General features: G+C 52.0%; 1 protein-coding gene across 1 annotated transcript in view; it reads left to right on the top strand.

Annotated features, from left to right (window-relative positions):
* Nucleotides 1-3854: 3854 nt before the first annotated feature.
* The window catches only part of SNX1 (sorting nexin 1), a gene marked incomplete at its 5' end in the record, with an annotated part of 11448 nt that continues 851 nt past the window's right edge, over nucleotides 3855-14451 (top strand). The window contains 12 exons of the mRNA XM_010019280.1: nucleotides 3855-3957; nucleotides 4516-4649; nucleotides 5708-5774; nucleotides 6964-7007; nucleotides 7995-8136; nucleotides 8640-8718; nucleotides 9421-9496; nucleotides 11154-11267; nucleotides 11410-11503; nucleotides 12095-12300; nucleotides 13521-13664; nucleotides 14017-14097. Of these exons, the coding sequence (XP_010017582.1) occupies nucleotides 3855-3957; nucleotides 4516-4649; nucleotides 5708-5774; nucleotides 6964-7007; nucleotides 7995-8136; nucleotides 8640-8718; nucleotides 9421-9496; nucleotides 11154-11267; nucleotides 11410-11503; nucleotides 12095-12300; nucleotides 13521-13664; nucleotides 14017-14097 (1284 nt within the window). The remainder of the gene's footprint in view (nucleotides 3958-4515; nucleotides 4650-5707; nucleotides 5775-6963; nucleotides 7008-7994; nucleotides 8137-8639; nucleotides 8719-9420; nucleotides 9497-11153; nucleotides 11268-11409; nucleotides 11504-12094; nucleotides 12301-13520; nucleotides 13665-14016; nucleotides 14098-14451) is intronic.

Raw genomic sequence — 14451 nt, 5'->3', positions numbered from 1 at the left:
GTGAAGGGGGGGGTTCGTGTCTAGGTTCCTGTTCCCGACGAGAGAGTCGGGACCTCCATCCCCCCCAGAGCACCTCAGGCGCCCTGGGTCACTGTCGAGCGGGTGCCGTAAGGGTCAGGGTCGTCCCTGGGGTCGCAGGTGGCTGAGGGGCTGCGAAAGAGCTCCTGCCAGGCTGTTTCCCGCTTGCCCCCGTTATAACCCGGTTATAACCTGCTTGTCCTGCAGAGCCTAAGTGCCCGAAGGAGCCCGTCAGTGTAAAGATGTCCCTGCACGGTGCTGAGGGCAGCTCCCTGCTTCTCGATACCCACCTAGATCTGGGTTGGAGTGACTCCCGAGCAAGTTGCCTCGCTGGTGTGGAACCTGGTGGCAGCTGCAGCTCAGTAGCTTTGCTAGGCAGCTTGTGAGGCTCCACAGCCCCCTCTGCCTTCCCCCGGCACCAGCTCTTGTCCCCTCGACATTCAGAGCATGCTGATGTGGCGTTTGCTGCCCTCAGTTTGGTTCTGGGGGGTGGACCCCTCTGTGCCGTGAGGGTGAGAGGACCAGAGGCTTCTAATGTCCCTTGCTCGTGGTGAGGAGTCTCGTCAATACCTTGGTGACTTCTCTTGCCTTGTGCTGCCTCAACAGAGAGTCTAGGAAGGGTTGGTGGTACTTGTTCAGTGAAGTAGGTTGCTGTGTTGTTGTATGAATCCCCTGCTGAAGGTGGAGGTGTGAGCAGTGAAGGGTTTCAGCACCTTTTCTTCTTTCTAATAGCTTCCTGGGCAAGAAGGCTGTTGGCCTTGACCCATGCCAGCTGTACCAGCATTTGCTCCAGTCAGTGACCAGCAGACAGGAGGGGATTTCAAACAGTGGCTGGTGCTTCCCAAGCTGAATCCCTCCCCAGCCAGCTGCTGGCATCAGATTCTTAGGTTCTGTACCAAGCAAAGGTCTGTGCTGGAGAGGCTGCAGAAGCTGGCTTCTCCTGCAGGGTGGGCGCTTGGAGGCCGCAGGCACCAGGGCCAATGTCTGAAGCTCTGCAGGCTGAGGCAGGTCACGTTGTCCCCCGTGAAGGCTGACACCGTCGCCTCTGCTGACCTCACCTGGGTTCTCTCCAGACCACTTCTGCCACCAGGGCCCGAGGTGGTGGCTCTGGCAGGAAGCTCTCCAGGCACCTGCCTGGTGCTGCCGTGGTGCCCCTGTGGGCTGTGCTCGCCCAGGAGCAGGGCAAAGGCAGATCTGGGGAGATGAGGGTAGATTCTGCCCTGTGTGAGCTTGAGAGGATGAAGCCCTCACATTGGTCTGGGCAAAGCAATGCAACAGTGTTGTATGCTTTGAGAATACCATGGAAAGTGCAGCCCTTGCAGGAGGAAGATGCTGGTACTTCTGGCTGCACCAGGGCATGGTGGCTGGCACAGTCTTGAACTTCTCAGGACCTTTTTTTGTTGAAGAACTAGAAGATGTATTAGGTGGCTTGTTGCTTTGCAGCCTGCAATGCAGATGAGTGCCAGCTGCCATGGGCTTTCAGGCAAATGAAGTGTTCCTCTGCTGAAGCTGGAGTCTGTTGAGCTAAAGCAGCTTATCTGGTGTTTAGTGTTCTTGAAGCAACTGTCATAACTCATACTTGTTATTAGTTATCGACCTGGTGGCTTTGCTTGTCTGCCTGCCCTTGAACGTTAGCAAAACACTCTGTGGGAAGCAGGGGGCTGGTGAGGCCCGTCCAGGTGGCTTGGCAGCGTTAGCCCTTGTACAGTAGCCAGCAAAGAGGTGTTTGGGTCAGGCACAAGTGCGGCGCTGGACCTCATCTGTCTGTTGATGAAGGCTGGATCCATGTATGACCATAGTCTTCTCTAGGGATGCCCTCAAGGGTCAGCTCTCCTGAGCTCTGCTTCCCTGAGGTGAGCATCAGGCTGCTGCTGCAGCACCTAGGGAGCTTCTGCCTGCATGTGTGGTGGATGGGGTGTGCTAAATCAAGCCTTGGGGATGGCAGGGGGAGTGTTGTGGGCTGAACTGGAAGGGGCTGTGGCTCTTTTGTAGTGCAAATGGAGAAGTAGGAACAGTGTGGTGCATTCATAGTCCTAGGAATTAAGGCAAACTGAGAAGCCCTCATGATAGAAAAGCAAATAGCTTGTGTCTGCATGTGGGAGCTGAGGAGTCATTAGGGAAACTTCAGAGCCCACCCTGACTTGTCCATGTGGAGTGGGGGGCTTTTTACCAGCTTGAAGAGCTGCAGAAGCAGAGGATCTGAATGAGACCTGCTACAAGTGTCCCTAATGCAGGTCACTGGTGGTAGGAGCCCTCTTGTTGGCTTGGCCACTGGCTGGGGCTGGATCCTGTGGTGGTAGCACTCTTGTTGGCTTGGGTACCCTGAAGGTGTCTGGGGGTGTGTCTGGGTGCTGTGTTTGGCATGGGTGTCTCTGCTCCCCACTCTCTGACTGGCAGATGTAGCTCATGTCCTAGCTTTCTTCACCAGGAAAACACCCTAAAATACAGGAGCGCTCACCATCTAATGTCACTGGTGTTTTATGTACTCAAAGACTTGAATCCACTGCTTTACTTCTTCAGGAGCAGTGGGAACTGATGGTGTTCCCGTGCTGAAGGAAGTGCCAAAAGAGCCTGTTGGTTTGGGGTCACTGCTGATAGTGCTCCATTTACTGGCTGTCAAAGACCTGTTCTGTTCTCTGCAGGGACAGTTGAGAACAGCACTTGCTGCCCAGTTCTTGCTTGTCTGCCTCCAAACCGAGGGAGGGTTTGTGATGATGGCTCCTGTAGTGCTTGCTGCAGAAATAGCTCTACCTCCTGGTGTGGTGGACTGGTTGGTGTGCAAGCTTTTGAGTGGGGTTTCACCTTGTCCCCACACCTGCTCCCAGTAGCCAGAGTGGTCCCCCCCCAGCCAAGGGGCTGTTTGCTGTGGCAGGATCAGCTGTGTGGTAAGTCCTGGTCCTGGGGCTTGGGACTGGCTTGTCCTGACCAAGTTGTACAAGGGGAGCATGAGCTTTGGATTGCAAAGCATGGTGTGCAAGACTTGGTTGCAAAATACAGACAGCCATGCCCAACTTTGGTCCAGCTGTGAGTGGTGGTGTAGGAGATGTTGTGGCTCCATGAAGCCAGCTTCATGGTGCTAGGGCAGTGGAGTCCATGAGCTCCTCTGGACCGCGTGGAAGCAGGCTGTTGCATTAAGGCAGACCTGAACCAGCCCTCTGTGGAAGGCAGCTCTGCTCATGGTGGTGGTTGAGCTGCCAGTACGAGTTAAGCTGCTGACAAGGCTCCCATGGTCCCTGATGTCTTGCCTTTGGGCAAGCAAATTGCTGTGGGACTGTGCTGCCAGTGATTGATGGCATGGCTTTCCCAAGGGATCTCCTGCTGGCAGTGTGCTCTGCTTACTGTGGTTAAGCTCAGAGGCTCCTTAGTGCTGCCCACCTGCTTGATGTGGTGTTAGTGCTGGTGTGTACATCACTACCTGGAAGTGGCCTGGCCAGGTGTGTTGTGGATGTTCTGAACAGGAGCACTTGGGTGTACTCGGCTGCCTGCTGCTCCTGACACCTGTAGTGGAAGGACTGGGGTTGTGGCTCTCTGCTTGTGGGCTGGCACGTCCCAGTGACCTGCTGGCTGCTCCTGCTCTGCTCTGCTCAACATCAGGGGGGAAACCGGCTCTGAAGTTTAATGTGACACTTGGTGTCCTTAGTGGCAGGGATGCCTCAGTGCAGCCTTGCTGGCAGAGAGCATAGGTGGAAGGGAAGCAGTCTGTGATGTCTTCTCACTCTGCTCACACAGTAGTTACCCTGTGTGGCAGTGGCTAGGAAGATGAGCTATTTGCTCCTCCAGCCTCCATTCCTCAGTGTAAATAGTCTCTTGTCCATGTGCTTTTAATTCTCTTCCAGAGCAAGCCCGTGGCTCCGAAAAGGGAATCTCTTCTCCCTGTGAGCAGTGCCTCCAAAGAGAATGGGGTTCGTGTAGAGCAAGATGATCAGGACTTGTTTGCAGGTGAGTCTGTATCTAATGGGTGTTTGATGGGGCTTTCTCAACTCTAAACCTGGAGTGATCTGCTTTTAAATTTGGCATGCAGGTCATGGGTATTTCTGGACTATCACAGGTCCTTATCTCCAACTCGTGTTCCAGTCTGTTCTGGAAGTATTGAGCTCTGGTGGTATTTTTGGGAAGGTCAGAGTAGCCTTCTCCGGGTCTCTGGCATAATCATGCGGCAGGATTAACTGTTTGGAAGCTGAAGAGGATTAAAAATGAGGTTTGATTTGGTTTTGTTGCTGTAAGGTGGTGAGTGTCTTTCAGAGTTAAAAGCTTTTGTTCTCTACCTTCTCCCGCCATGCAGGTGAGCAGGACTGACCAATTACTCTTACTGGAATGGAGATGCACTAAGTTGTGCTTTTTCAAATGCTTACAGGTGGCCTCCCTATGGAATTTTTTTTTTTTGCTAAATATGACTATTGTTACTCCCTAGATCCCATGAATGTCTGTGAGATATAAAAATTGCCTTTTCAGAACCCCAAAGTAGAGAGGCTGACCTTTGCAAACTTCTCTTGACAGATGCCACTGTGGAGTTGTCTCTAGACAGCACGCAAAACCACCAGAAGAAGGAACTGGCCAAAGCATCCAATCCTGCCCCCTCATTAGAAGTAGCTGCAAGCTCTTCTAGAAACCCTCCAAAGAGCTATGAGGAGGTGAGAATTGCTCTGAGCTTTCCAACTTGCCCTGCTGGTTTCAGAGTGTAATTGTCAGGAACCTGTTTACTTAGTTGTAAACATGCATCTTAAATGATGCAATCAATGTAATTGCCATATTTAGATGCACCGGCTTGTAGGGGCCATCAGCTGGGACTGATACTGCTGAAGTGGGGTTCAGGTCAGCCTAATGGCATTGTTGCTCATGTGGTGGTGCAGAAGTGCTTCCACAGCTCACATAGTAAGCACCTGGTCTGGTCCTGGAGGTCTGAGCTCTGACCTGGACGTGACTGTATTGCTGAAGATGGGGCAAGTGGTGTAGCAGTTCTTGTCCATGATTCTGAAATAAAGAGTCTTCTGGGTGACATGGGATTGCAGGGTCCCTAAGTTGGATTTGTAATCTGATTGCCAAGCCCACCACCAATCAAGTGGTGCTTAGCTTAAACCTAGGTTTTTTCCTGTAGAGAGACTGAAACTATTTTGGAGACAAGGAAATTGCCCCAAGCACCCTTGAGCTCATGAGGATGGACTCCACTAACCCTAAGCCTGAGTGCCATCAGTAGTGTCTCAGCTTGGCTTCAGACTGGTTTAAGTGCAGGGTATGATGACAAGACCCATTCAGCCTTGGTCTGCCTGTTGTTATCCTGACTCTCCATCTCCCTGTGCCTGCACAGTACAACTTCTGCATAGGTTCAGTGTCTGATGCTGTTTCGGGTGAGAACTGAAATCATGATATAAAAGAGCTTAAAGGGAAGTCCCTTGCACAGAGCTCAGGCTGGACTCTGGAGTTTCACCTTGGGGCTGAGCAGTTTGTACATCAGTCTGTGCAGATAGTGGTGTAGTAAAGACAAATCCAGTTTGGTATCCTTGGGACATGTAGCCTGGATACAAGTGAGAAGCTCCAGAACTTTATAGTGGCCTTAGCCAGATAGAAGAGCCAAAGATGACTTTGTAGTGTGACAAGCTCACCGTAATGTATGGGATTTCACGGTTTGAGGTGCTTTGAAGCCCGACTTTCCAGTTTTAACTTGCTGTCCTCCTGTGCTTACTCCAAACAGCTGGAAGAAGAGGAACAAGAGGACAAATTTGAGCTGACTGTAGGAGTGAGTGACCCAGAGAAAGTTGGTGAGTTAACGTGCTGTCGTGCTGCACAGTGAGGCACAGTTAGACAAGCCAAGCTTGGCAGTAGGACCAATTGCCTCCACATGCCACAGCTCCAGTTTTCAAGCTGTCTCTGCAAGTGCAAACTTGATCTTGGACTAGCTTCTCCAAAACTTCTTCCAACATCTAGAAGAAATGAAGCTACACAAAGCAGGATGCCTGGGTCAAAATGCTCCTGAAACCAGGAGCAGGTTCTGGGAAGACAGGGACCTCAAAGGCAGGGAGCCTTTGGTAGGGGTTTTTGGAAGAGTGAAACATGATGCTTTCAGTAGCAGAGTTTGGTGTCTGGAACTGTGGTGACCAGCTTGACTTGACCTCCAGGCAGCACTGTCCTCTGTGCAGCTGGCAAGGAGGAGGCAAAATTGTCTTCACCTAAATCTGAGTGCTCTAAATTATTCTGTGCTCTGGCACCTTCCCTAGCAGCTGTGCTTGCCAGGGAAGCACCTCTGGCTTCAAACTGAGAAGCAAGAGGGTTTCTCTCTGAAAGTGGGCATCAGAAGAACCTAGCCAGCAATGTGCTGTCCCTGGGGTGCAGAGAACTCAAGGTAACATCTGATCCCAGCCAGTGGAGCAGCCTCACAAATGGCACTTTGCTGTCACTCCATCTTGTGGTCTCTGGAACCGGGGGGTACACTGACTGGTAAATGAGAGGTTTCTTAGGTGTAGCAGCAGACCTTTGAGGTTGCCCTTCAGCTGAACTACAGGTAAACAAGGGGATTTCGGTGTTAGCTGGAGAAAACTGCCCATGATGTTTCAGAATCCAGCCACATGCAGTCAGGGGCCGCCTTGCTTGCACCCTGTCAATAGGCTGCTTCATTTGCTGCACAGCCACCGAATTGTTGCATACTGAGCAGATGTGTAGAGTCAGCCCAAATGCTGTCAGTGTAACAAGTGCCTGATTGTCAGTGTTGATTGCCTTAGGAAGGAAAAGGAGGGCTCAGCAGTCAGGGTGGGGAAATGCCTAGTGGGCAGGAGTCCAGGTCCTGCAGTGAGATGCTGCCTGTGGTTCTGTGTGAGGATTCAGGAATCTCTCAGGCTGAAGATCAGAACCACTGAGGCAGGGGCAAAGGCCGGGAGACTGCAGGAGCCTTGTGCTTTGCATTCAGGTGATGCTGATCTTGTGATACTGGTGCCTTGTTTCTGTTTTCCACAGGGGATGGTATGAATGCCTATGTAGCCTACAAAGTGTCAACACAGGTATGTCTAATTCGTAACTCCTGACATGGGTGCCTTTGTTTTTCCAGAGCAGCCCGGACTGTCTGTTCTTAGCCAAGCCAGTGATGACCTAAATAGACAGGAGGTCTGAGCGCCTTGTTACATGGATTCAGGCGTTGTAATCCACCCCTACAGATCAAAGGATGAGCCTAGCTGAGAAATAGGGTTTGAATTTATTTGAAAGGAGACTGTGTTTTTTACAGCCAGTTACTTCTTTACAGTCCTGGCTGATATGATATTCATCACTGGGGGAGAGCACCAGGAATGACATCTATCAGGGAGAGCTCCAGATGCTGAGGCTGTTGCTAAAGATGTTCAGTGCTGATGGTAGTGTCAGATTAAGCCAACCTGACCTCAGCTCTCACTGAAAAGCTGCGGCTGATTCATGTCAGGACCTGTTCTCCCAGGCTAGTCACAAGAAATGGAACCTTCTGCAGCTGCTACCCTGCTTGGAGCTTTGGGGTGCTGCTCTGAGCTCTGCAAAAGGTTGCTCCTAATGTCTGTACAGCAGCTGCTGGACTTCAGGCATCCTGTGGTCTGAAGGTGATGGAGCGTCAGAGGGACTTGCTAGTCTCTGGTCCTGCTCTCTAAACAGTCAAAAGCTGCTGGTGGTCCCTGGAGTCTTAAGGTGATCAAGTGTGACCTGACAGCAGTCCCTGTTCCTCTGTGGAGCAGGGATGATGGGATTAGGCAATGGGCAGGGCTCACCCAGCAGCCTGTGGCTGCAGTAACAGCTGTTCTGTTGTTTAGTGGCATTAATACTGCTGCTTGGGCCAAGGAGAACTGCTAGGAGGTAAAGCTGCTGAAAACCTAGGCTGAAGCTTGCTCTTTTCATTCCTCACACCTTGCAGAGCTCAAGCTGTCCTACTTCATGGCCAAAAGTGACAGCAGGTAGAGCTAGCAAGGCTGTGTGTGCAGGGGCCAGCTTTCCTGGGTGAGTCTGATCCAAGTCCCATCTCTTTCCCCCAGACGAGCATGCCAATGTTCAGGAGCAAGCAGTTCTCAGTGAAAAGGAGGTTCAGTGACTTTCTGGGTCTCTATGAGAAGCTGTCGGAGAAGCATGCCCAGAATGGGTTCATTGTTCCTCCGCCCCCTGAGAAGAGTCTCATAGGTGAGTAGTGGAGCTTGTCCTTCGAATGGTGAGCTTTGTGCCTGAGGGCCAGACCTGCCTGCAGTCTCAAAGCTGAGAGGGAAGCTGCACAGCAGCCATGGGAAGCAGCTGTGGAAAATAATCTGACTTCTGTGGCACTGGAGAAACTCTGGTTCCACACTTGGAGCTCTGGGCTTAAAGCCTTGTTTGGGTTTGCAGGTGCCTCCACACCTGCTTGATGTAGAGTAAAACCTTCTCCTCTGTGCTGTCCACTTGGGTGCAGCTGTAACCCTTCCAGTCTCAGAAGGCATTGCTTTGCCTCTCCTGCATGTCTGCTTCTGCTAGCTGTTAGGTATAAGCAGATCTTAAATTTCCAAGTAGCTCTGGCTGATGCAGGGTCTAATTCCTGTTGTCAAATGCCTCTCCTGCTGTTACCCTCATAGCCTGTACCTTGTGACAAACCATGCTACCTTGTGTGTCAAATTTGAAGCAGCTCAGTAATTTGTGACTTTCTTCTGTGCTAGGAATGACCAAAGTGAAAGTTGGGAAAGAAGATTCCTCCTCTGCAGAGTTCCTAGAGAAAAGACGGGCTGCTCTAGAGAGGTACAGACCCCAACAGCTTTTCCCTCCTGCCTGAGCCAAGCAAGGGACCTCTGAAAGGTCAGACTGGCTGCACGTTCCCTATACATGAGAAAGGCTGTTCTACTTCTAAGCTTGTAGCAAACTGGAGGCTGTTGAAGAGTTGCAGCTGCAGAGAGTTGCTTTGACTCTGTAAAACAATCTCCTGCTTCAAAAGCCTCTGTTGTTGTTTGGTCCAAATCTGGCCAAACTCTACTGACAAGGCAGGGAGCAAACTGAGCTGTCTCAGGAGCCAAAAAAATGTTAAGCAATTGTACAAACAGTGCAGATCAGGTGAGAAACAACTTGATCTCTAGCTAGCACACTGATTGCACAGCCACAAGTGGCCTTTGCTCTGTGTTGACTGTTGTGGTTAGCACTGGGGTGCTGATCCCCTCCAGCTGCAGCCTCTGAAAGATCTGTTCAAGTTGCTAAAGATGTAAGGCTGGATCTTGGTCACTTAGCAAATCCAGTAACTTTATCACTATAGAAAATATTAATCAAAGGCCTGGCAGGGCTGGTCTTGCAGGCTGTTCCCACTGAAGTCCACAGGGAGGTAGGACTCCTGGTGGGTGAATGAGAGCAGCTCCCAAACTGCTGTTCCAGGGTGAAGAAGCAGCGTATTGTGGTGACTTGGAGCCAGGTTTGTTACCACCAAAGTGACTCTTGGTATGTTCCTCTGCACAGGTACCTCCGGAGGGTGGTCAGCCACCCAACAATGCTGCAGGACCCAGATGTCCGGGAGTTCTTGGAAAAGGAGGAGGTCAGTAGTGTGGAATAATGTAGCTCCAAGTATCTTGGAAGCGCAGAAGAAGCTGGTACACGACCAGTCAGTCAATGAGGCATGATGCTTCAAAGCTCAGTGAGAAGCAGCAAAACTCTGTAAGAGCTCTTAACCAGTGACAGTGATAACAGATGTGGTAGGTTGACCCTGACTGGATACCATGTGCCCACCAAAGCTGCTCTGTCACTCCCCTCATCAGCTGGACAAGGGAGAGAACGTACAAAGGCTGGTGAGCTGAGCTAAGGACACAGAGATCACTCAGCAGGGGCAAAATGGATTTATCTTGCAGAAAATGAATTGAATTTATTGCCAATCAAATTGGAGTAGGATGATGAAAAGTAAAACCAGATCTTAAAACATCTTCCCCCAACCCCTGCTTTCTTCCCAGGCTTAACTTTACTCCTGAATTCTCTAACTTTTCCCCCCCAGAGTGGTGCAGGGGAACAGAGAATAGAGGTTGCGGTCAGTTCGTCACACATTGTCTCTCCTGCCCCTTCCTCCCCAGGGAAGGACTCCTCACACTATTCCCCGGCTTTAGCGTGGGGTCTCTCATACAGGAGACAGTCCTCCGTGAGCTTCTGTCTGACCTTGGTGTCTGCAGAGTTCTGTCACAGATTCTCACTCCTCTCTGGCTGCAGTGTCTGTTGCAGCCAGGCTTCTTACATATATTATCATGCACTGTCACTGGTGGGCTTGGCCTTGGCCAGTGTTGAATCTGTCTTGGAGCTGTTGACATTGGCTCTATTGGACATGGAAGAAGCTTCCAGCAGCTTCTCACAGAAGCCCCCCTGCAGTCTCCTGCTACCAAAACCCTGCCACATCAATACAACAGATCTTCCTTCTGTTTGGGTGCTTGTCTGAGCACTGCACACTCACGAAGAGCTCCTGCCTCGCTTGCATCCACTGTGGTAGGGGCTTGTGTTGAGAGCATGGGTGGTCTTTGCTCTCTGAAATCCATGACAGGAGCGTAGCCTGCTGTGTGAAGGTGACAGGCGTCCTGATGCTCAGATGTTATGGGAGAGCTGGCTTCCTACTGAAATGTGGCTGGTGTGGTCCCTGCTCCTCAGTGGGAAGTGTGACTGTGCCCATCTGTGTGACTGATGTGGAGAAGTCATTCTTCAAGAGGCTAGGCACTGGGGGAACCGTAGCCTGAGTGACTGCAGCACTAATGCTATGCTAGAGCTCTGGTGTAGGAGCAGGCATCATGGAAACACCTCTCTTTGCTGCTGGGCAGCTGCAGCTCTCCCTGGAAAGTAGTTTTAATTGGTGTAGAGTATTTCCCAGCTCTGCTCTAGTGTCCCCATGCTCAGAAGCTCTGCTCCGTGCCTGTGGCAGCTCTGGCAGCCCTTAGTTTCAAGAGCATGGCTGGTTCCTACAGATCTATGTTACCTCAGCCAAGCAGCCAGGCAGACCCTGCATAAAGTGTAACATTTAGGAACTCCTCATTTGTTTGAAAACCACTCCAGTCCCATTATTGGGAATGTTGTATGGGCTTTGCCACTGCTAAGGCAGTGTCTGGCTGATCCTTTGCAGTAGCTGTGTCTGTCAAGGGACACACAAGGGAGAATGATGTCATGGCTGCTGTCTAAGCTGTTTCTATCTCCTGGTAAAGCAAACTACTTCTATTTCTTTATAGCTACCAAGAGCAGTGGGCACCCAGACCCTGAGTGGAGCAGGAATACTGAAGATGTTTAACAAAGCTACGGATGCTGTCAGTAAAATGACCATCAAGATGAATGAATCGGACATAGTAAGTGTTAGGACACCTCTGGGCTGTCCTTGTCCTCGCTCTGGAGCTGTGTGCTCTCCCCAGAGTGAGCTTTGTGTGGGAGATGCCAGGAAAGCTCCACAGCGGTGCCATGTGTGGGAATCAGCTCTTGGATTCGTTTCAGTGGTTTGAGGAGAAGCTGCAGGAGGTGGAGTGTGAGGACCAGCGGCTCCGGAAGCTGCACGCTGTCGTGGAGACACTGGTGAACCACAGGAAAGGTGACGAGCTGGGGGCTGCTTGAGCTGGAGCTTGGCCTGTAGCAGTTAAACTTGACCAGAGGTCACTGGTGTGCAGTTGTTCCAGGAGGCACTTCTGTGGAGATACTACAGTGCTTCCTTATTAAGAATTCTCTGTCTCTTTGTCATGGGAGACAAGTAGAATGGTAATCCCACCTCTTCTGCCCAGCCCTACCAGTTTAGGATGTTGGCATCGAAGTGAGTGTCCTGCTAGATGAGGCTGCTGTAGCAAACCTGAGCAGAGCTGATGTTATTACCAATTCCAAGCTGTCCTCTGTCAGGGAGCGGGGATGTTTTTCTTCCCCTGTGTGTTTTGGCTGACTTCTGCAAAGCTCTGCCTTGTCCTCCCACTCTTCTGCTTCCCTTCTCCTCCCTTGCTGGAGTTTCCCAGCCCTCCTCCCACCGTGCTGCAGGAGCTGTTGGTTCTGACCAAAATGGTGCTGGCTCTTCTAGCCCACATCTCCTGGGGCTACAGCAAAGCAGCTCCTTGGGCTGACCTCTAGGCTGGGGCTTGGCTTCAGAGCACCTGGGGAAGCAAGGCCCCTTGGTTGACTCTCTTCTTTGCTTCACTAGAGCTAGCATTGAACACAGCCCAGTTTGCAAAGAGCCTGGCCATGCTGGGGAGCTCGGAGGATAACACCGCCCTGTCCCGGGCACTGTCCCAGCTGGCTGAGGTGGAAGAGAAGATTGAGCAGCTGCACCAGGAACAGGCTAACAATGACTTCTTCCTCCTGGCCGAGCTCCTGGGAGACTACATCCGCCTTCTCTCGGTTGTAAGGGTGAGCACTCCTTTGGGGCAAGCTGTAGGCTCTGCTGCTGGTCCTGAACTTAGGTTTAGGTGTGCCAGGGGCAGCTGGTCTTCTAAATTCAAGCACAGAGCATGACATGCCTCTGACCCGTTGAGGCAGATGGAAAACCTTATGCTTGTCCATTTGTGGATGTGTTGGAGTGCTTAGGTTGGAAAAGTGGGGTAGGTGAGGCCTTACTGTGCTGCTGCTCTCCAGGAAGTTGTGCAGCAAGTTCATGGCTTGCAGGTGGCCCCAACCCTTCTGGACGTGAAAGCTGTGGCTACTGCAGAGGGGCTGAGCTGATGACCTGTGGTCTGGGTGTTGCAAATAGATTTGCTGGGGAAGAGTTTGAGTCTTCGAGTCTGTGCAGCCTGCGCGACGTACTGGCCTCCTTGCTGGAGGCTGAAAGAAACAGGTCCCAAGTGAGCTGTAGGCTAACTCCTTCCTGTCCCAAACATGTCCTGCCTCTGTGCAGTTGTTTCCAGAGGCTGCAGAGGCCAGAATGTAGCCTCATGAGTAGGCACAAGCCTCCTTGGTCTGCCAGTCTGTACTGGGGGGTGTGGTGGGTGTTCCAGACCAGGGCCAAGATCTCCCATAGTGTTGGGATGTCCTGGTAAGGAACCCTCAGACTTTTTACTTGCCTCTTGGCTGCTCTGTCCTCCTGACCAGGCTATTGGGATGAACAGTGCTTTTGCTTTTCTAGCTCTTCCCCACAATCTTGCTGGATGCATTCAGAAGCCTAATGGGGTTTTCCTTGCTTGGATTCATGATTTGCAGGACTGCTAAGATCATCTGGCCTCCTGATGAATGCTTGTGAGCTGCTGCTAGAGATTGTGTCGGGTGGGCAGAGGCAGCCCCTTGCTGCCCCACTCTTCATGGCAGGACTGAAGTGGGCCTACAGCAGAGCTTGGGAATGGTCCAGACTTTGTGCTTAGGGTGCTGCCAGCTCATGGGTGGCCTCAGGCCTGTCGAGGCTTGCACTGGACCCTGCATGTGGCTGGAGCTCTTCAGTGGCTCCTGCCAAACCCTCGAGCTGGTGGGCAAACCCTCATGTGGAGGGAGGCCCCAGAGCTGTTCCTGAGACACGAGTTAGTTGATGTTGCACCTAGTAGACCAGTCCGTGTTCTGGCTCAGGTTCAGTTATGCTGAGGAGGGCCCAAGACCTCACTGATGAAGCAGAGCAGAGCTCAGTCTCTGCTCCTTCCTTGTAGGGAGCCTTTGACCAGCGCATGAAGACCTGGCAGCGGTGGCAGGATGCCCAGACCATGCTGCAGAAGAAGAGGGAGATGGAGGCCAGGCTCCTGTGGGCCAACAAACCTGACAAGCTGCAGCAGGCCAAGGAGGAGATCACGGAGGTAGGGACCAAGGAGTGCTGGGTTTCTGCTCTCCTTTCCTCTGTGCTGTGCTGCTGAGCTGAAGGGATGGGTATCTCTTGCCAAGCGTGCATCAAGAGATAAGCCAGCCCTTGAGCGAGCCCTGCAGGAGGCCCCAGGAGGGGCTGCTTGTGTCCCACCTCTTGTGGTTTCTTCTCAGTGCTTGCAGCAAGCTGGGGTGCAGCTTGCTGTGAGGGTGAGGACCAGGAATGCTCAGCTTTGCTCCAGCAGAGCCTCTTGCACAGTCGTAACTACAGAACTGCTTAGAAAGGGCAGCGAGAGGTTCTTCCCATCCCCTGCCCTGCAGACAGCAGCATTCCTCCTCTCTCTGCAGTGGGAGTCTCGTGTCACACAGTACGAAAGGGACTTCGAACGGATTTCTGCTGTCATCCGCAAGGAAGTCATACGGTTTGAGGTAGGTCTGGCCCCGCTCTCTGCCTGCAGCCCTCACCTGCCTGGCCTTGATGTACTTTGGCTGGGAACACGAGCCAAGGGTCACCTGGGCTCCTGACCCTGCTCCCAGTGCAGCGGTTGGCTATGTTTGTACATCTGGACACATCTGTATTGGGGCATTGCTGCTCTGGGCAGAGCTGGTGGCTTTTGGCCATGGAGAAGCTTCTATATGAAAAGTGTATCCTTTGAAATGAAGGTGGGTGGGCAGAGACCCTCTGAGCCATGAGGCTATGGCCTGAGAGGGGCTTCTTCCTCAACATCTCAAGTTCTTGTGCTGGTCTCTGTGATGCCCCAGGAGGAATAGGAAAACCCTGGT

This window comes from Nestor notabilis, unplaced genomic scaffold, assembly GCF_000696875.1.
Source record: "Nestor notabilis isolate BGI_N333 unplaced genomic scaffold, ASM69687v1 scaffold32457, whole genome shotgun sequence".
Classification (NCBI taxonomy): domain Eukaryota; kingdom Metazoa; phylum Chordata; class Aves; order Psittaciformes; family Psittacidae; genus Nestor; species Nestor notabilis.
The sequence above is the reverse complement of the archived record's forward strand: the minus strand, read 5'-3'. Positions and strand labels throughout refer to the sequence as shown.